At 51.7% G+C, this 21590-nt stretch overlaps 1 protein-coding gene and 1 long non-coding RNA gene across 7 annotated transcripts in view; one reads left to right on the top strand and one right to left on the bottom strand.

The window, feature by feature from the left end:
• The first annotated feature begins 1039 nt into the window (after positions 1 to 1039).
• On the top strand, positions 1040 to 3092 carry LOC310684833. Its single transcript, XR_014514847.1, has 2 exons — positions 1040 to 2598; positions 2679 to 3092. It is a non-coding gene; the product is annotated as an uncharacterized lncRNA (long non-coding RNA).
• Positions 1547 to 21590, bottom strand: part of ERF (ETS2 repressor factor) — a 39685-nt gene continuing 19641 nt past the window's right edge. For 2 of the 6 annotated variants that reach the window (XM_083455397.1, XM_083455399.1), the window contains exons 3-5: positions 8156 to 8390; positions 6059 to 6174; positions 1547 to 4666 (exon numbers count right to left, since the gene is read on the bottom strand). In XM_083455397.1, coding sequence (XP_083311523.1) covers positions 3435 to 4666; positions 6059 to 6174; positions 8156 to 8390 — 1583 coding nt within the window. In that variant the 3' untranslated portion in view covers positions 1547 to 3434. Of the gene's footprint in view, positions 4667 to 6058; positions 6175 to 8155; positions 8391 to 8561; positions 8796 to 12259; positions 14403 to 17414; positions 17539 to 21590 lie in introns of those variants that run through there. The other 4 variants (XM_083455398.1, XM_083455402.1, XM_083455400.1 and 1 more) reach the window with 4 other exon arrangements.

Below are 21590 nucleotides of genomic sequence, written 5' to 3'. Positions count from 1 at the left end.
TGTGTAGCACTGCGTTCCATTAATGTAAGGATTTACACTTGTGCAACAGAACCTCCTCCCTTTTCCTTTTGTACTGTTCTGGGGTTTCCCTCAATCCTCTGGAGCAAATTTGGGTCCCTTCAAACTCGACAATTTTGTGGAATCCTTGTGCTAATGGAATCCGTGTCTCAGATACTGTCCATGGTTCTTTGATGGACAGCTTGCTTACTACAGTACTGTCCTGTCTTCCACCGCAAAGGACTGTCCTAGGACCACTTGGATTCATCCAGAGCTACAGGAAGGTCTGCTAGGCCTTGCCAGCATCCCTGTTTATAACTCTGGAGTATACGATGATCCCCATGCCACTTATCACAGCGCTGAGCATTTTCCAAGCGTGCATATTCAACCAGTGTTGTCTATGATATAACAGGGCTGCTCCTGTGGATCAGCAGTGTCTCTGTGGGAAATATATAGCCGCAAAACCTACCCCTCAAGATTAGCTCTTTGCAACGGGATTATCTGCAATTTTGCGACCTTGGAACACTAGGCACAACCCTAGAAGGGATCCTTTAAAACGATTCTCCACAGGTTTCCACTCACAGAATGGAAATGTGGGGCGGCAAGCAAGCAAGCCAAGGGCTCCTTGCAAAGCACGTTCGATATTCAGGTTAAGATAGGAAAGGGAAATGTGAAAGAGAAGTTTTTCATCAGCCTTGAAGAGTTTGAAGAAAGGAGAAATCTCATCCTAGAAATTCTATGCATTATCTTTAATCAGAATATTGACCATCCTCGCTCAGGCTAATGGGTGTTGGGAGTCCAGCAATGTCTGGAGGGCCACAGAATCCTCACCCCTACCATGTTCTAAGCGGAGTCATATATGCATCTATAAGGGATGCGGGTGACGCTGTGGGTTAAACCACAGAGCCTAGGACTTGCTGATCAGAAGGTCAGCAGTTCGAATCCCCGTGACGGGGTGAGCTCCCGTTGCTCGGTCCCTGCTCCTGCCAACCTAGCTGTTCAAAAGCACATCAAGGTGCAAGTAGATAAATAGGTACCACTCTGGCGGGAAGGTAAACGGCGTTTCTGTGCGCTGCTCTGGCTCGCCAGAAGCAGCTTAGTCCTGCTGGCCACATGACCCGGAAGCTGTACGCCGGCTCCCTCGGCCAGTAAAGCAAGATGAGCGCCGCAACCCCAGAGTCGGCCACGACTGGACCTAATGGTCACGGGTCACTTTACCTATATGCATCTATAGCAGCATAGTCTGGAATTTTACCTTTTCAAGAATCTCAGTTTTTATCATCTCGAATAGGTCTACCAAACTCTGCTTGTAAATCCATGGGCAATAATCCCCCCACTCTTAGAAGCTAGAGGTGGAGAAATAAGCTTCCACTATTAAGCTTCATGTGGAAGAATTCAGATGTTCTTGGTAGAGAACTTGCAGTCAATGCAGAACCACTTTTTAGGGAAACTTTATAGCAATGTACTCAAATCAAGAGCAATGCATTAAACAGTAACTTTCCAAGATTCACCAAGCAGTTTTCTTTTCTTTTTCTAAGGGAGCACAAAGTTATGAAATCTCAAAACCCTTTTTTATTGGTGTTTTTTTTTTGTTTTGTTTTTACATTCTTAAAATGAGACACCCCCATTTCCTTGATATGTACAAGAATTTGAATAAGGCTGTATAAAAAAAAACACCCTTTAGCATGATGCCTCGTTATGTCCACCCTACAAACAGCAGGTTATGATCGAAGACCTAGCCTTCCGGGCTAACAACACCCTTCCAAAACCCGTTTTGAGTGGTGGTGTTTTCCTTTTTTGTCTGGATGCAGAAAAAACAACAGACAACATTTCTCTCTCCTGCTGGGAACTGGGAAAAGTCTCTTTCCTGCTTGAATGCGGGGTAGCCGAAAACAAAGGCGGGTATGCCTGCTTGGGTTTGGGGCGCAATTTGGAGGTACACAAGTGTTTTGTTTGGGGGGAAAAGATCCCTGCTTTGTTGTTTTTTTGTGTTTTTTTTGCAAGGCACTGTCATCCTGCAGTCACCCCCCTGGCTCCAAATCTCCCTCTTTGACAGAAAGGGGGAGGTGGGGCAGCTTCCGGGCCCTCCCTCTCGAGGAGGGATTTATTCAGCGAGGGGGCGAAACAGTGCCTTAATTTGGGGGTGGGGGAAGAGGCGTGGAGAGAGGAAGGGAGGGGGGTTTCGTGGGACAAAGAGTATTGGAAAAGTAGGGTTGGGAGAAAAAAAAGAAATAGGAGTGCCCACTCTCTCGGAAAAAGCACTTGCAACAGGCACTTAAAAACCCCTTTGAAATCCCACCCACCCAAGACCACAGTGGGACAGGCAGAGAGGGTGGCTCACTGTGACCAAGCCCACTATTTCATTTTTGGTTACATAAAGCAATGGATTATGAAGGAGTTTCTTTGGAGGGGCGGGTGGGTGGGTGGAAATCCCTCTTCTGTCATTATTCTGGATCCCAAGGTTTCACAAATATACCAGCTTACTATTCATAGGAGAGATGGGCTGGGGGAAGAGATTAAGATGATGCTCCGGAGCGAGACTCCAGAGCAGTCCAACACTCTCTGCCCTAGGACCCTCAGGCAAATGAGGTTGGTTTCTGTGTTTTTTTGGTGGGGCAGGGGAAGAGTGTAGTTGAGGGGGGTGTATTTTATTTTTTAAAAGGTACATCACTTCTACATAGTATGAGTTAGAAGGGGATATTAATTACCCCGTACCCCACTTCTTGGGCGCTATTAAAATGGAGTGAGATGCGTGAGAAATATGGCTAATTCTCTTCTCAATCCCCTGGAGGATTAAAAAGTGTATTGTGCTTAAAACTTGCCAATCGCAAGGGGGGGGGGGGAGAGAAGGAAAATATCGGGGAGGTGGGTTCTTTTAATAAGACCACCCCTTAAAAAACCCCGTGAAGGCAAAACCTAAATTATGAGCTTTCGTTCTTTTAAAAAATAAAAAACCCTACTCATTCCTGTGGGGTTTTCTTTTTTTAAAAAAGGCCTTGGACTATATAACCTTAAAGGATTTTAAGGGAAAGGGGGTTGAACAGGAATAAAGAGAACCCTTAAAAGTCGTCCCAGCATATTAATTTTTTTAGAAATCCCCCCTCCCCGCAAAGAGTTTATATATATATATTTATATATGTATATAGACACGTAAAAACTGTTCAATATTTTTTTCCGCCCCGCCCCCTAATTCTTTTTCTTTCCTCCTTTTTTTTTTTCCTTTTCGTCTGGCTTCCAGATAAGAAATAATAATAAAATTTACAGAGTTTCCGGAATAAACAGGGGGCGGAGGGGGTGGAGAGAAGGGAAACTGACAAAAGGTAAAAAGATAATCTCTGAGTTAAGGCAGCAAAACCAGCCCCCCCTTCTTCCCCCACCTGCCCATTTTGTCCGTCTGTCCTGGGGAGGGAGCCGCGGGGGGGCTGCGCATCCCAGCTCTAGGAATCCCGGTTCTCCAGGGTCAGCTCGGCCGTGGCCCGCTGCAGCTCAGTGCTGATCCGCCGGCCGCCCACCCCGTCCCCGTGGCTACCGGCGTCGTCTTCCCCCTTCACCTTCTTGTCATCCGTTTCTTCGGCCCCCGCACCCGCTTCCAGCTTCTGGTCCTCACTCCAGCGGCGCTTGAAGCGCAGCTTCAGAGGGATGCATTTGCCGCTCTCCCCGGCGCGGGAGGCGGGGGGCACAGCCGCCATTGCGGCCGCCGGGGTCTCCTCCTCCTCTTCCAGCTTTTCCAGAGGCACGAGAGGAGCCTTGAAGACATCCTCGTCGTCTTCGCTGATGTCGGTCACCTCGACAGTCAGGTCCTCCTCCGACTCACCCTCAGAGATGGGCTCCACCTTGATCTGGGGCAGCAGAGGAGGCTCCGCCCCAGATGTAGAGGCAGAGGAGGAAGAAGAGGAGGAGGAGGATGGCATGCCGCTGCTGGACTCTCCCGGGGGCAGGCCGGGGGGCTGCTGCTTGTCGCGGTTGCGGCGCCCCAACGGCGGCGGCTGCAGCTTGAACTTGAAAGGGGAAGGCGGCTCTTCGGCCTGCGGTGGCGGTGGCGGCGGCAGGGGCGGTTTCTCGAGGCGCTGGGGCTGCGGGATGACGATGTTTGGGTAGTGGAGGAAGGCCCTGGGGCTGAGGTGGTAGTTGTACACACTCTGAGTGTGGGCCTGGAGATAGCGCTTCATGTCCTCTGGGTTGAAGGAGAAGTGGGAGCCGCCAGGGTACATGGGGCTGAGGGTGGGCGAAGGGGTGTAGTTCATGTGCGTGGGCGTGAGGGGGAGAGCCGGGGACAGCTGAGGGGGCAGGAGGCCCGCCGGCCCGGCCATGGGAGACACAGGAAAAGGGCTGAGGGGCTCGGGGACCCGTGGGCGCGGGTAGACCCGGAAGAGGCCGTCATGGGTCAAGCGGCCGTGGCCGGGCACCGGGGGGCCCCGGAAGCTTCCGGGCTCCCCGCCGCCGCGACGCTGCTCCTCAGCCAGGGACTCCTCCACCTCCGAGTTGGCAGAGGTGCCGTCGCTGCAGTCGCTGACCGAGCCCCGCGCCAGGCGGCGCGCCACGGCCGAGAAGACGCCCGGCGAGCGCAGGTCTTCGGCAGGAGACAGCACGTCGGACGGTGTCGAGGGGGGGAAGCGGAAGTGGGAGCCGCCAGACGGCACGGGAGGGGCGCTCTGGGGCACAGCCCCGCCTGCGGAAACGAAGAGAAGTTAGGGAGATCCAACATACGGGAGGAGGAAGGAGGAAGTAGACAATATTGACCCAGTCCTATCCCCACTTTCCTTCTGTCTTCTATCACATCCCTCCAAAATTCTATTATTACAGTGGTGCCTTGTAAGACGAAAAGAATCCGTTCCGCGAGTCTTTTCGTCTTGCGGTTTTTTCGTCTTGCGAAGCAAGCCCATTGACAGATTAGCGCTGTTAGTGTTATTGGCAATTTAAGGGCTAAAAACGGCTTTTTAAGGCTTAAGGGATTAGCGGTTTTGCTGCTAAAATGCTTTTAGCAGCTTAGCGTTTCAGAAAAAGGGGTTTTGGAGCAAAAAAAAACAAAACTCAAAATTTTTCATCAATTTTCGTCTTGCGAAGCAAGCCCATAGGGAAATTCGTCTTGCGAAGCGCCTCTGCAGACGGAAAACCCTTTCGTCTTGCGGGTTTTCCGTCTTGCGAGGCATTCGTCTTGCGGGGCACCACTGTATTATTAAATTAAATTTGCATACCACCCTTCTTCCATAGATTTCAGGGCAGTTGACAACATAAAATTCTAGCATGTACATATCCAGTATCGGCTAGCTGTTCCGTTTCCAGGCCTAATTCAAGGTGCCCACCATTTGTGTATAAAGCCTTGATTGACTTATAGAATTGTAGAGTTGGAAAGGAGCCTGCTGATCTGCTATTCCAACCCCCTGCAATTCAGCTGCCCCATACAGGGATCGAACCTGCAACCTCGGAGTCATCAGCACCCTGCTCTAACCAACTGAGCTATCTTAGTACAGTACCTGAAAGACAACCTCCCTCTCCCCCTTACATGCCCCCTTACATCAGCCAATCTTCCACCTCCCTCAGAAGTTTGGGTGATAGTGGTGGCCCAGGAGAGGGTCTTCTTGGTGGCAGCCCCCAAAAGTTGCGCAATTCATTCTGGCTTCTTCACAGCACATCCACTGATGTTTCGGGCTTCAATTTCTATCAGCTGTAGCACAGCCCCCAAAAGCTTTTACGTAGGAACATCAGGGACTGATTTAGATTCTACATTATGCCTTTCTATGTGTAGACACCACCATATAGGGGAGGGGTGCTTTGTTCGTACACCAAGGCAGCACCCCAAATCTTTGCAAAAAACAACAACCCATCACTTTCACAAGTTGACATGCGCATTCCTCTAATGAAATCCTCCGCTCGAGCCAGGTGAAAGGAACCTTTGGGCCCTCCAGATGGTGCCCAACTACAACTCCCAACATTATCCTTGGCCCATGGACTCCCGATGGTTAGGGCTTATGGGAGCTGTAGCTCCACAACATCTGGAAGGCCAAAGGTTCCCCCCACCTGGTTTAAACTTTTGGTTTCTTTGTCCCCCCCCCCAACTCACCTGCCATGCCCATGTCAATGAACGGATAGTTGACCAGCACCAACTTGTTGAAGTTGAACTTGTAGGTGAAACGTTTGCCCTTGGTCTTGTGTAGGATCCGCTTGTTGTAGTAGTACCTGAAGGAGGACAAGGCGCAGGAGGAGGAGAGGGTCAGTGACTCACAAGCCCCGCTGAACACCCACTACAGAAACTCTTCAGACACTGAATACTTGGTGGGCAGTTCTGTGGTTCCTCCACACTCAGAGCAGATTTGAGTTTTTTTGCGGCCTGGGCACCTATTAAGCACAACCTGTTAACAACAGACAAGTTTCTAGACCTCATGGTGGAACAAGAAATTTATCACTTGCTTGGATGCCTGGGTTACCCATCTCCTCCAGGTGATGGCTAGAGAACATTCATAAAGCTTCATTTTCACCACCCCACAGGAGGCGGAAACAGATTTAAGCCCCTTACTTGCTGTCAGCTCAAGAGTGAAACCTCTGTTCTATTTGTCTCTTTGGAGTTGTCATCTCCCACAAGCATGCATATTATTTCCTGCTGTGAGGTTATGTTCCCCGTTGCATAGGTGGGTACCGGAGGTGGGGAGACAGTGATTTATCAACCTCCCCCACCACACACACACACACACACACACACACAGAGCTAAGCTGCTACAATTCTCAAGAATGCTTTATCAGTCAATCTCTCTTCACAGGGAACTCTGGGAACTGTAGTACTGGGAGGGGAACAGAGGGTATCCTGGCCACTCTCAGCATCCTTAACAAACTACACCTCCCAGAATTCTTTGCAGGAAGTGGTATCATAGTTTTAAATATACGGCGTGAAGGTCTCTTTCTGGCTACTAACTGTACAGACTCCAAAATGGTCATCATTCCGGCTTGCAGCTCTGGTCCGATGAAACGCAAAGAGCTGCCTTGTACCATGTTGGACTTTGGCCATCTTGCCCAGCGCAACCTGCTCTGAACGGCAGCCGTTCTCCAGCAGAGGTCTTTCCTCATCACCTGCTTCCGAATCAGACTGAATCTGGCACCCTCTGCTCTGCAGCCATCCCTCTGCAAAAGTGATGGAACCTCCCGGCAGGACTATATGCAAATCACTGTTATCAGGCATGGGGAGGAACCTTTGGCCTGCCAGATGTCGCTGAACTACAATTCCCATCAGCCTAGCAAGCCCAGTCAACGGCCAGGGGGTGACGAGCACTGGAGCTCAGCAAAATCTGGAGGGCCAAAGGTTCCCCACAGAAGCATTACAAAGCCAGAGGTCTTCCATTTAGATGCACAGAACCAGTGCAAACCTGAGCCTGTGGATTTGGGGTGATGAGACGACTCGTCTCTCAGGGAGGAGCAAGAGAGGCCTACCTCACAGGACCGTTGTGAGGCACCGTTCCAAAAGCAATACTATGGCCAGGCACAATGGGCTCGTGCGGTTTCACATGCGTGCCACACATTTTGAGCCGAGCTTCTTTTGCACAGGTGAGCGGAACAAAGCAGAGAACTGGGAGCTTGCGTGATTAGCACTAGGGTTGTGCGTTTGTGCCCCAAGATGAATGAGAGATTCCTGCACTGCAGGGGGTTGGACTAAATGACCTTCAAGATCCCTTTCCAACCCTATAATTTTATGGTTTATTTAAAATTATGTATTATGCACCAACTAAAGCAAAAAATAAACTCAGAATGAAGTAGGCAACATTTGACGGCTTCCGCAATTCATTCTGCTCTGAAGATTCAGAAAATAGTGTATCTGTGGTCAGACAGGGGAAAGGATTAAGCAGAGAAGTGTGTTCACAAATGAAGTGGGAGGCAGACAATGAACTCTGGAGTCTTCCCCTCTGTTCGCTCATCCCTGTTTCTGGATATAACCAGGTGCTGCCAAGCTGTTTCTGGAGCCGTTAAGGACTAGCACCATGCAATGTTTAGAAAATAAAAAAGGCTGCAGTCTCGGGATACAGGTTTCCACTCCATATATTGGTTTCCCAGGGTTTACACAGCAGTTGCACAGGCGTGAAAAACACAGCCAGGTTCGAACAGCACAGCCCAGGAGGGTAGGGGTTTCTTTTTCCAGCACCCTTTTCTGCCAGCTCCCGCCCCCCCGACTCACCTCAGGGCCCGGCTCAGCTTGTCGTAGTTCATCTGGGGCTTGCACTTCCGCACCCCCCAGAGGCGAGCCACCTCGTCCGGGTCCTTGATGACAAACTCGCCGTAGTCCCCCTGCCAGGCGATGACATCATGATATTCCTCTTTGCGCAGAAGCTCCAGGATGAAATGCCACAGCTGGATTTGGCGCGAGCCGGGGCTCGACTCTGGCTTGTAGGCCCAGTCTGGGAAGGCGAACCCTGGCAATGAGAAAAGTAGAGTTAGCCAGCTCGGGATAGAGGAGGCAGCAGCCAGGTTGCGCGGGGTGGGGAGGGGGGGAGAGAGAAGAGAGAAGCAAATAATTTTCCTGTTAAAAAAGAGGAGGAGGAGGAGGGGGAGACTTGGAACAAAGGTACTGCCATTTCCCATACTCTGACCCGCTTCCCGCATCCCATCGGTAAGTGCTGGCAGTAGGGCACAGTGGTTACAGCCAAGGGAGGGCTGGAAGTTCAGGACTCTGCCGGCCCATCTCCCCGCAGGATGAAACTACGAGGCGCATGGATTTCTCTCCCCTCCCTGCCACCCCCCCCCCAGCGCACACACAGGGAGGGGAAAAACAGGAAACCGGCGGCTGCTGCTGCTGCCGCCGCCGCCTCTCCTCTTGTGCAGCCAGGAGGCTGGGAGGCCGGCCAAGCCGCCTTGCGACTTCCAGGCTGGGTCCCAACCAGATCCTCCTCCAAGCGTGGGTGGGAGGGAGGAACAGCCCAGGCTTGCCTCTTGATGTTAAGCCTCCCTCTACCTGGGAGGGAGGGGGGGTGCGAAGAAGCCAGAGCTGGCGGCCTCCATCAGCAAACTTACAGAGTCCTGCCCCGGGGACCCATACCTGCACAACAATCTCCACCCGGAGAGCAAAACACACACTGAGCGAAAGGGGGGGGGGAGGAGACCTAAGGGGTGCAGCTCAGCAACTCTGTGAAGAATCAGCCCCATTATGGCACAGAGAGAGAGGGAAGCATCAACATGTTTAAAAGGGGGGGGGAGGAGAAAGGGGGGAAGGAAGGCTCTTTGTGCCATGTTCTCACTGGGCAAGGGGGGGATGGTTAGTGGCTGAGGTCAGCAGCTCCCAGACAAGGGGCCCTTTTTTCCAGCCACGAGGCAGCAGCCTAGCCCAGCCCCAGAGCATTCCTGGGGAGGGGGGTGGCTGTGGGGCTGCTGCTGCAAGGGGGGGCGCGCCTGGAAAACACAAGAGGACGTCAGAAGCACACCCAAGGCCAAAGACTAGTAGTAGGCCTGTGTTGGCAGCACCAAGGGTCAAAACTTTTTTGAGGAGGGTGGGATGTAGGCAAGGGTCCCCAAACACCCCCCAGACTTGTTTCTGACACATCCTGGCATGGGGGGGGGATAACACGCCTGTTCCCACCCACCTCACCAAATTTTAGCTGCTGCTCTCTCATAAACAGGAAGTCGGAAGGGAAAACAATAGGGCTGTTTCCATGCTGGCCCTGCAGGGAATGGGGCCTCCCACTAGGCCCGAGGAACAGAAGGGGTGCACCCATCACCCACAAGTTAAAGCGATTTTTTTTTTTGGGGGGGGAGCTCTCCCTAAAGGATCCTGGGGGCTCTTCCAGTTTGGACATGCTCCAACCTCTGCGCGCCTCACAAACTCAGTGCCACACAAACCCACCGTTTGGTTTAAAACGTATTTACATCCCATCTTTCCTTTCGTCAACAAGACTCACAGGGTTGTAGGCAAGCCCTCCCAACAGCCCTGTGAGGTAGCTCAGCCCAGCGAACAGACTGGGTGGGGGTATTTGAACCCAGGTTTCCCAGGTCCTGGGTCCAGCAGCCTCAGCTCCAAGGGCAATGCCACTCTCTTGTGTACGGGTCAGTAGGGCATGCCTGGCACACCAAATCCATACAGAGAAAGCAGTTGAACTCCCTCATGCAGCAACGAGTATATATGGGTGGTTGTAGGGAGACCAGCACCCCACAACCTTCTTCGCTTTTCTCTCCGCCCCCCCCCCTCACCAAACCCATCATGATCTCCTTGGCTTGAAATTGCTGAGCCTATGCCCAATGCCTTGGGGGAGGGGGGTGTCTGAGCTTTGCCGGGGGGGGGGGGAAGGAGGGGGGCACTGTGGTTTCCCATTTCCCAAACCCCAGGCGCTCTGAGCCCATCAATAATTCAGGGCCCTGTAATGGAGGCTGGGGACGCGGGCGGGCGCCGGCTCAAGGGCATCTCGGCGCACAGACCAAGCCATTAGGGTGGTGATGTCATCTGGAGAGGAGGGGGGGCGGGAGGGCTAGAGGTGGGTCCCATAGACGCATGCCTGGGGGGGGGGGGCGCTCCAAAGCTATTCCGTGTTGCCTGTATGTCCCAACAGCCCCGGCACCCATGAATTCCCCGACAGGCAAAAGGGAAGGGCTAAAGTGCGGTCCAGGCAGGGATGGGGAAGCAGAGTTGTGCACCCCCCCCAACCACAATTTCAGCTGAGCATCTTCCTCGCTGCCTTGCTCCCTGGCACCACAAGGGCCTTTTACAAACAGAAACCACCCCGCTCCCCCCCCCCACACAAAGTACCAGTCTCCAAGCAACAGGCAACAGCAAGGGAGACAAGAGGCTAAAAATAAACGGGGAGGAAGGGAGAAAAGGCACAGCGTGAACTGGGCAGCACCCCAAGGAGAGGCAGCCACAGGCACCCCACAACTACGCACTGGCGGCATGGGGAGGCACAACAACCCCCCGCCCCGATGCCCGGCGCAAAAGCAGCTTCAGATACAGCAGGTGCCCATGCAAGACTCTTGGTTCGAAAAGCAGCGGGGTCCCTTCTCCCCAATATCAGCCACATTTGGGGTGGGGGGGAGAGGAGAAAGTTTGGAGCAAGTTGCTCCCTCTTCTTCACAAAAGGAGTGCATTGTGAAGCATCAAGCTCAGTAGCACCTGTTTGGGGCTGGTGGAAGGGGCGGGGGGGAGAAGCCATTTCCAGGTACATCCCTATATGCCCCGCTTGACTCCTGGTTTCGCATCCCATCCAGGCCCCCCAATTGTTTTCCACCAGCAGTGGAGTGGGTGGACGACATCCCATCTCCCAGTTCCTGTGAGTTTGAAGAGGGTGGAAGGGGGGGGGGGTGCGAGAGAAAAAGAGGGGGCCGGGGAAGAAACAAGCCAGCCCTGCTCCCCTTGCCTCCCCCGGCTGCAGCATGTGAGTCAGCCCCAACTCTCTCTTACACACACACAGTCCTGTTCTCACTAATTAGGAAGGCGGTGGAGGAAAAAAAGGGGGGGGGAAGGCCGTGACATCAGCCGCCTGCAGAGAACTAAACACAGTGTGCTGAATGGGCTACTGTTCTCCGGCTGGTGCTACCAGATACACTCCCCCCGCCACCCCCACCAGCGGAGTCCTCCCGGGGTGTAACAGAGCCGGAGGAGCAACCCCCCCTCCCCTCCGTCGTGGAGTTTAAGGCGGGTGGGGGCCCTTCACATGATTATGACAATCAGGCCATTTCTCCCAGCAATGCAAAACTTCCCCCGAAATGTCTTTGCATAGGATTGCTTTTCCCAGACATGGACACCACACATTAAAAGAAGCAGAAACCTCATGTACCAGGATAGCAGGAGGACTTATCTGTGGGAGAGGGCTATACCTCCACCCTTTTAAAAGAAGAAATAGAAAAATGGCAGGGTTCACGTTGTCAAGACAAAAATTGTGTATGTGCATAGTGGTACCCAACTGCAGGCTCATGCACCTGATGCTGCGAGGTGCAGGCTGGCCGTCAGTGATGCTAGCGAACATCTGCACGGCCCCTAAAATAGAGTCTGGGATAGGGAACATGTGGCCTTCCAAATGGACTGTAAACCTCCATCCAGTGGTGTAGCGTGGGGGGTGCAGGGGAGGCTGGCCGCACCGGGCGCAACATCTGGGGGTTAGGGTTAGGGGGCACAAATCCACGGGTTAGGGGGCACAAATTACTTGCCTTGCCCCGGGTGCTGACAACCCACGCTACGCCACTGCCTCCATCCAATGTAAGCTGGGATCCTAGACGCACCTACAGGGCCCCACTGATGTGCTAAATGATGCGCAAAGAATGGTGTGTGTGCCAATGATATTGCATGCTGGAACCAACTCACCTGTGTACATCAGACCTCAGGTGAGTGGTGGTGGCTGGGGGGAGAGGAAATCTGGCTTCCTGGTCCACCCCGCTCTTCTCTTCTCTGCAGGGCAATCCTGCAGCCGGGGTTGACCTCCAAGCTGGCACAATCATTTTGGATCAGGGCGGTTGGAGGGAAGGGGGTATAGAGTCCCGTCAGCTAAAGAGGAAAGGCCTCTTGCAAAAGTTTGGTCTCCTCTTAATGAAGTGTGGGGTGCCTGCTATGGGGGCAAGTCAACTGGAAGATCCTATGGCAGGAGAAGGGGAGGAAGAGGAAGAGCCTGGCAGAGCTGACAGCCGGTTAAAAGGGCAAGCTCTTCCAACACCCCCCTCCCCTCCAGTTGCCTATCCAGCAGACCCTGTCCTGCTGTTTAGATTCTCACCAACTAACACCCTCTCAGGAACGCACCAGGCACATTCCTGTTCCTGTGGCCGGGAGAGAGAGAAAGAGGGGAGATCCTGGAGGATGGTGCTTGTTGCATTGCCCCATTGCTCAAAGACACAATCCTCTTATCATTTTACACCCACCCAGAAGCTCCCTCTCAATGATCAGGCTGCAGAGATTTAATCTTCCAGGGAAAGGGTTTAGGTTGCTATCTCCTCTACTAAAATAAAGAAGTAGTTATGCAGACACACACACACACACACTTCCTTCTTTATTCACAAAAGTCCCATTTGCACCCAAACCGAGGAACCCAGGATCACACCCACCCTATTATCCTTGCCTTCCAAGTCCTACCACAACACGCCACAGCCAAGAGGGTTTTCTCCCCCCCGCCCCCGCGCCATTATTCCAAAGTGGAAGAGGCACAAGACCGTTTCAACAAGTCCTCTGCTGCCACCCACCCTGCGCCCATGGCTGTTGCCACCATGTCTCCACCAACTCAGCCACCTCCTTTGCCAACCCACGGGGAGGTTGGCGGCAAAAACCACCGTCTGTTGGCTGGCAGTGCCCCCAGCTCTGGCACGAACCAGAGGCAGGCCTGTGCCAAGGGACTGGCTGGCTGGGTGGGGGAAGACGACGAGACACCAGCCGTCCCTACCACAGAGCTCGTGGCAGGTCCTTGCCACCCACCCAAGCCATACTAAGCAGGGAGAGAGAGAGCGTTTGTCATCACCGCCGAACCCTTTCCAGCCACCTCTCCCAGTCTTTTATGGGTCCCAGATGCCCCACTGGCAAGAGATCTCTCTCATCAAACGAAGCCCACCCCGTTTCCCCATCTCTGCAGGGCTCCAAGGCAGAGAGTGAGGGATACCAGCCATGCCACACAAACCCATCCGTGGCAGGAGGGCAGCCCGGAGCCACAGCTCTGTCCCAGAGAGGGCAGGCAGGGGGAGAACACCTTTGACCCATGCACATGCCCCAGATGGGGGAACTGAAGGCAATTAGGGGTATTTTCCCTGACAGCGAGAGAGCAGCAAGGCGCACGAAAAACGTACACACAATGCACACAGTGTTTGCAACCCCAGGCTTGGCTTAAGGCTCCTCTGGCCAAGCCAAGCCCTCCACGCCCCCCTTCCTATTTTCCACTGCTTCCTAAGAGAGAGAGAAAGTGTGTGTATGGGGGGGGGGCTGAAACTGCTCCTGCTTGCCAGAGTTCTAGCATGTGTGTGTGTGTGTTTTATTTCAAAGCTCAGCTGAAAGGGGACTCCATCTTAAAAACACTTTACCTCCTTTTGTCTGGTTGACTAACTCAAGGCTAGCCACACAGAGACCCTCCCTCCCCCTCCCCTCCAAGGAACTATGGTCTGTTTTGAAGAAGGGGCTCTATGGTTATTTGCTCAGGGATTTCCTGGAAGACAGCAAAGAAGAAGGAAAAGTGGGAGGGGGGGAGGGAGAAGAGAAGAAAACTGGAAATTAAGTTGATATCTCTTTAAATCGCACCCCCCCCCCTTTTACACACTCCAAACCACACCACCCCTGTGACTAATCCCCGGAGCCAGAAGCTAAAAGGGCTGGAATTCAATCCCGGCTTCAGAAGGGGGGGGGGGACCCTTAATATTACATCACTCCCCAATACTAACAGCCTTCTTAAAGCCACATGCACAAGTCTACCATTCTCTGGCTTTCAGCAAGGCAAGCGGGGTGAGGGGGGAGGAGGGAGGGGGGCCCACGCTCAGCTAGTAGAAGCCACATCAGAGGCCGTCTGCATGAAGCATGCCAGCGAGGGGTGGCAATAAAGACGAAGCCAGACACCTCTTTCCTCCCCCCCCCTCCCGCGCCAAAAACAAAGTTGATGGGGTCTTTTTTTAAAAAAAGCGTTTTTCAGACGGTGGAAAAACTAAGCGCCTTGCAATTGGGATCTGAATGCTTTCAGATCTGGGATCTGCGTTCGCTCTGTGTGTGAGAAAGATTCCAACATGGGGGTTAACGCTGCAAGATTTTATTTTCCTAGCGGCTTGGGCGAGGCCCAGGAATTATTATTAGGGTTTCTTTTTTTTTTCTTTCTTTTTTTAAACAGACGCCCAAAGAAAAGAACTTTCCCAGAGTTTAAGGGGAAGGGGGGGGGGAGAGAAGAGTTTTCAGTGGCCTCGATTACTGCAAAAGAGGAGGTGTGAGCTAAAGACAAGTCCGAACAGAAGCACTTCAAAAAAAAAAAAAAGACACACAAGATTCCAGGAGACAGACAATCGGGCTCGGAAGGGAGGGGAGAGGGTGGCGCCAGGGGGGGATGGTGTGGAAGCTCTGAACAAAACCAGAGAGTGAGAGAGAGGAAGGAGAGGGGGGGGGGGGTGAGAGAGAAGAGAACAGAGGAAAGAATCTGACCCCTCCCCAGAGCCTCTGCCAAATAAAAATAAAAATAAAATTTAAAGGAACTGCTGTCTGTCCACACACACACACACAATGCAAAAAGATTTTTTTAAGCCCCTTTCAAACAAATTGTTTCTCCACCTCCTAATGCAACCTCAGCTTTATTTCGTATCCGCCTCCCCCCCCCCCCCCGCGCAAACTCCTTTCAAGGAGCAAAGTCCACCAACCACTTGCCCTCAAACGGAAACCGCTGCAAGGCCATTTTTAAGACGGCAACCCCCCCCCGCAAGAGCCCAGCTTAGTAAAAGTGATCCGACAACACTCCCACACACATCTAAGTGTACCCCGCTTAAAGGTGGGCAAGCAATTCCTCCCCCAGCACTCGCCAATCCAGTGAATTCAACTCAGGCCGGATTTTGAATCTTGGGGGGGGGGGTTTGTTTTTATTTCAAGAAGCGGGGAGGGGAGGGCATTCTTCTACAGAGACACCCCCCTTCCTTATAAAGAGGTTAAAGTCCAGAATTTGATGTTGGAGATTAACCTCCCCCCCCCCCAACCCGCTACAAGAAAACTGAAGCTACATTTAAGGTAGCATTTGCCAGCTGGTGTAAAAGAGGGCCCCGCCCGCCATGTACCTGGGCTTACTTATGTTTGAGGTGGTGGGGAGTTCGAGGGTGATAAAGGAGGCATGAGATCCCCCCACCCCCAAACCAACTAATGCACAACTTGCAAGGCCACCCCCCCCACACCGCCGCGCTTTCACTGACCATCCCCGCCAGGCCACCTTAACACCACGTTGTTTGTCGGAAACAAAAGTTCCTTTTTCGAACGCAGAATTTCCAGTTCGGAACGCTTTGTAACTTTTTCTCCGTTTCACGGGCTCCCCTCGCTCCGTATTTACATACACGCACGCCGCGATGCGCCGTGAACCGTTTCCACTTGCCAACAATATCCTCCAGATTTGATTTTTGATTTTTTTTTTTTTGCGGGGGAATATATAACACACACACACACACACCGTAACCAGGGAAAAGGAAATCACATGCCTCGTTTGTCTTTTTACCGTGTTATCACTTTTAATCGCTTCCAAGGTGACAATGGGACGGGAGGAGAGCGCCCCGACCACTTCCCCAGTTCCGAAGTGCACCCCTTTCCCCAAAGCGAACGCAAACATCCCACCCCATTCGGCTATGGATGTCTAATCCGGTTTCGGCAACGTGGCGTTGAGTAACGTCTCTCCAACATCTCCCCACCCCACCCCACCCCACAGCCCCCTAAAGAAAACCCACCGGGATTCAGTCTATCCGAAACCGAAGCTAATCCGGTTTCAAAAACTCCCACAACCCCACGGCTGTGGGACGGTTGGGGGTGGGAAGTAGAGAGCGGAAAAAAGGGAGAGAAACACACATAGCCCGAGGCCTCCACAATTGCCACACACGCAGATTCCACCCCCACAAATCAGGGCCCACACAGCCTCAGTCACCCCCCCCCATTCATTTCCCTGCCCCCTCAGTCTGCCAGCAGCACCCACTGCAGAACAAGCGGGCCGGAGGGGGCGGGAGAGAAACACCCAGGGCGCCCCGACACCCCCCCAAAGTCGCCCCCATAACTCCGCTCACGCCCCCCACCCCCTCCATTCCAGGACAGCAGCGGAAACTCCCGGCTGGAGCGCTCCGTCCCGAGGCCAAGCGGGCAGCGCCACGCGCGAAACGGAGCCGGGCAGGGAAATGCAACAGGTCCCTGCGCCGCTCCTGCTCGCAAACTCCGGCGGAGCCCGGAGAAGAGACGGGTGGGCTGCCTCCCGCTCCTCGCCCGCCTCCCTGCGAAAGGATCTCCCCCGAGAGGCTCGATGGACAGGAAACAAGAGTTAAGTAGCCTCCATTAGCTGCCAGAGATGGACTCCGGGAGGAGGAGGAGGGGGCGGGAAGGGAAAAAAAAAAAAACTTGCTTGCACACCATTCCCTTCCCTGCAGGAACCTCCATTGCAGTTTCACTCCAGGCACGGGAGCCGGAGCCCGCTGCGGATCTTGCCTCGTCTCCCTCCCTCGCTCCCCGGTGGATCCCTGCCGCTCCTTGCAGGATTGTATAGAAACGTCTCCCCTTCCTCCTTCCCCTCCTCCGGAGCAGGATCCGTCCCTCTCGGTTCACCCAGGAATCTCTTGCGCACAGATAACGCACGATTACCCCTTTACCCCTCCGGGACCCCCAAAGTCCGAACTCTCCCGGGGTCGTTTTGCTGGGAAAACTTCCCCGCATCTTTCCAACTTTCCAAGCCCACGTGCCGCGGCCGACCCCCCCCTAAGCGACACCCCCCCTTTTACTCCTCCCCCACCGGGGGACCCCATCTCCCCACCCAAGCTTGGGACCTTCCCGCGGTCCCCACCTGCGTCCGCCGGGGTCTTCATGGCTCCTCGCGCTGCAGCCGCCGGGTTGGACTCGGGCTCTGGCCCCCCTCGCTTTCCCCCCCTCCGCCTCATATGGAGCCGGGACGCCCACGCCCCCCTCTCGCACGTCACCGCCGCGTCGCCATGGACACGCTGAGCCCGCCCCTCCGCCCCAGCCTGGCTCGGCTCCGCCCACAGAGCTCGGGGAGAGAGGGGGAAGTTAAAGGGGCCGCGCGGAGTGGAGCCGCGGGCCGGAGTGGGATGGAAAGTTGTGCACTTGGGAAGTTAAGGGGGGAAGGCAATTGGAAGATGGGTGGGTGGTGGGTGGGAGTCTGGGAGAGAGATGAGGCACGCATCTACAAGCCTCCCCCCACCCTTTCTGTAATAACAAATGTTAGTAGCAGGAGTGCCAGGAAGATTTTGTTCGGGTTGCCATATTTCAAAAAGTAAAATTCCTGACACCCGCAAAATTGTTGAGATTTTTTTTTAGGAAACCACCAAAATTGCTGAGATTTTCTTTAAGAAACACACCAAAATTGTAAAGCTTTTTTTGGGGGAACAAACCCAAAGTGTTGAGCCTTTTTGGGAAAACCTACCCCGAAAATAGTGATTTCAAAGCTTTTTGAGCAGCTTTTCCCATTGCATCCGGGTTTTCCCTGACATTTTGCCAATTCTGCAAAATTCTCCGATGCCATTTTCACACCTGAAAACCAAGACATGTAAGGAATTTCCCCGACCTATTGCAAGCCTAATTTTGTGCCGAGGAAAGCTAGGCTTCATTTTATTTCATTTATTTATATTTATTTACACAAGGTAGAACCTGTGTAAATTACTGCATGCGGGAAATTAGCCAGTGTGCACCTATTGGATTTTATTTTCCCCACTTTTTTATATTGTAGGTCTAATTGTTAACTTGAGGAATTACTGTCACAAGACTCAGCAGTGATGGCTACTGGTTAAAATGACAAATCAGGCAAATCCGGAGAAGAGAGGTCGATCAACAGCTATCAGCCATGATACCTAAACTGAACTTCCACTTTCAAAGGAAGTGTATCTTATCAATACTGGTTGCAGAGGAAGGTGATTGCATTCATGCCCTTTTTGTGGTCTAGTGTTGTAAAGAGCATGCTCAGCCCAATCCTATTCACTCAGAATTAAATCCTGTTGCATTTAATAATGATAATAATAAAAATAAAATCTGCACACTGCCCTTCATCCATAAATCTCAGGGCTTACACCCCTAAGGCTGGGCAATATTTGGTTTGCAACATCACAATATATCAATATCACCAGCTAAACTTTGCGATATAATGATATATCAAAATGTCTGAAATAAAGATGGGGGGTTATGTAGAGGCATTGGCTGAATTCAAGGTTTCCCCCACTTTGTGATTTTTGCATAGCGTGCACACACACATCACGATTCATTTTCTAATTCCAGGTGAAAAATTATAAAAACCAATATTACAATATAGATGTCGAACCAATTTTGAACGATATATCAATATATTGCCCGGCCCTACTTCCCACTAAGTATGTATAGGATTGTAGATTTAGTAGTCTGATACAACAGGGCTCATCATTTTAAGTGCCAAAAAAAGGAAAGTAAAAGATGCTGTATAGGACACGGTACCTTATTTATAAAATTCCATAACAGCCTTTCCTTAAAAGCTCCTTAAATATTAAAAACCTATATAAAAAACTAATACAATAGTAAACACAACTAAAACAAACTCTCTTTGACTATAATATCAGAGTTAACCATTCTTAGACACTGAATAAATAAAACATTTTTAGAAGTCTTAACCTAGAAACACACACTATGATTTTATTTTTACAGTACTGTCAATGTACAGAGCACTTTAGAGTGCTCAAGAAAACAGGTCACTGTACCGAAAGGCAACAGAAAGATGGAAGGGCGAGTAAAGGAATAAAAGAAATGAAACTTCAGTACAGTGGTACCTCAGTTTTCGAACGTAATCTGTTCCGGAAGACCGTTCGACTTCCAAAATATCCGAAAACCGAAGCATTTACTTACGGAAAACTCAATACGGAAGCTACGTGGCACGTTCAACTTCTGAAAAGCATTCGAAAACCAAAAGAGTTACTTCTGGGTTTTTGGCGTTCGAAAACCGAAACGTTCGACTTCCGAGACTTTAAAAAACCGAGGTACCACTGTACTTATGTTTAATAAGCCATGAGGGCTCTGGCTGAAATCTTAAACCTGCTCACCAGGGAGAAAGCCCCACTAAATGCAATGGAATTTAAGTAGACATGGACACGTTAAACTAGGGAACTCACTCCCACTAGAAACAGCGATGACCACAAACTTGGGTAACTTTTAAGAGGACTGGACCAGTTCATGGAGCATAAAGCCATAATGGCTACTAGCTATGATGGCAATGGTTGGTTGGGGGCGATAATGCTTCTGAATACCAGTTGCTGGAAACAGCAGGAGGGGAGAGTATGTTTCCGAGCACAATTCCAAGTGTTGGTGCTGACTTTTATGCCTGAAGGAGGGTCTCCACCCTCATCGTTGTGCCTGGACACTGAGGTCCTGCTCCGAGGGCCTTCTGGCGGTTCCCTCACTGCGAGAAGTGAGGTTACAGGGAACCAGGCAGAGGGCCTTCTCGGCAGTGGCACCCGCCCTGTGGAACGCCCTCCCATCAGATGTCAAGGAAATAAACTTTTAGAAGACATCTGAAGGCAGCCCTGTTCAGGGAAGTTTTTAATGTTTAATGCTGTATTGTGTTTTTAATATTCTGTTGTGAGCCGCCCAGAGTGGCTGGGGAAACCCAGCCAGGTGGGCAGGGTATAAATAATATATTATTATTATTATTATTATTATTATTATTATTATTATTAGTGTGAGAACAGGATGTTGGACTAAAGGGGCCGTTGGCCTAATCCAGCAGGCTATCCTTACGTTCTTATGGATAATAAGGCTGTACTCTAGGGAGCTAGCCAAGGGTTCGAAAAAGTTGCGCTGCAAGGAGAGAGTATGGAAGGGAAAGAACGGCAGTAGGTATCATCTAGGTGTTCTGAAAAGGAATTCCAAAGTCACATAAGGAATCCATCCAGTCGCTGAGGCTGGAGGACCAAAGTTCATAGGCAGGACTGCATTGAGACATATGTGTGGAGAAATTCGGAGAGAAGTGAAGCAGTTAGATAATTTTAGGCTCTGGACCTCAGAGTCTTTTGTGGGTTTTAAAGATAGTATTGTCTGTTGCTGTGCTTGCTTTTTACAGCTCATTCTGCTGGGTGAAGTCCTTTGGCAAAGTCCTGCCCCGACAGCAGCACCACAGGGGGAAAGGCCAAGACCATGAAAGGCCTATACAAAGGCTACACCTGGTCAAAATTATTCCATGGTTTTGGCACTACCACTGAGAAGGCCCTGCTCTTTGGGGGTTTTTTTTGGGGGGGGAGGGAATGGGGAGTGGCACACTGGGTTTTACCCTACTTTGCCTAGTCATAGAAAAGGTCTAGAAAGAGCTGTGTGAGGCACTCAACTGGAAGTCCTGCTTGGGAGCTCCACCCGACTTCTGAGATTTTACAACACCTAAAACATTTTGAAGGGTTGAACATTTTGTGGTGAAATCACACTATGCTCAGTACTCAGTGAGTCCTGAGGAGCCCCATCCATGCAGGGGTGGGGGTACAGGCTTTTATGGGGGGGCTCTAGAGTACTTTTTGAAAGGAAGGAAGGAAGGAAGGAAGGAAGGTGAGTAGATAGATAGATAGATAGATAGATAGATAGACCTTGGCTGCCCTGGGCTCCCTTGAGAGGAAAGACAGGATACAAATGTAATATATAAATAAATTGGTAAGGGATAATAATAATAATAATAATAATAATAATAATAATAATAATTTATTTGTACCCTGCCCATCTGGCTGGGTTTCCCCAACCACTCTGGGCGGCTTCCAACAAAGACGAAAAATACCACACATTAAAAACTTCCCTGAACAGGGCTGCCTTCAGATGTCTTCTGAATGTCAGGTAGTTGTTTATCTCTTTGACATCTGATGGGAGGGTGTTCCACAGGGCGGGCACCACTACTGAGAAGGCCCTCTGCCTGGTTCCCTGTAGCTTTGCTTCTCGCAATGAGGGAACCGCCAGGAGGCCCTCGGAGCTGGACCTCAGTGTCCGGGCTGAATGATGGGGGTGGAGACGC

This window comes from Podarcis tiliguerta (genome assembly GCF_965153285.1).
Source record: "Podarcis tiliguerta genome assembly, chromosome: 8".
NCBI classification, from domain to species: domain Eukaryota; kingdom Metazoa; phylum Chordata; class Lepidosauria; order Squamata; family Lacertidae; genus Podarcis; species Podarcis tiliguerta.
The sequence above is the reverse complement of the archived record's forward strand: the minus strand, read 5'-3'. Positions and strand labels throughout refer to the sequence as shown.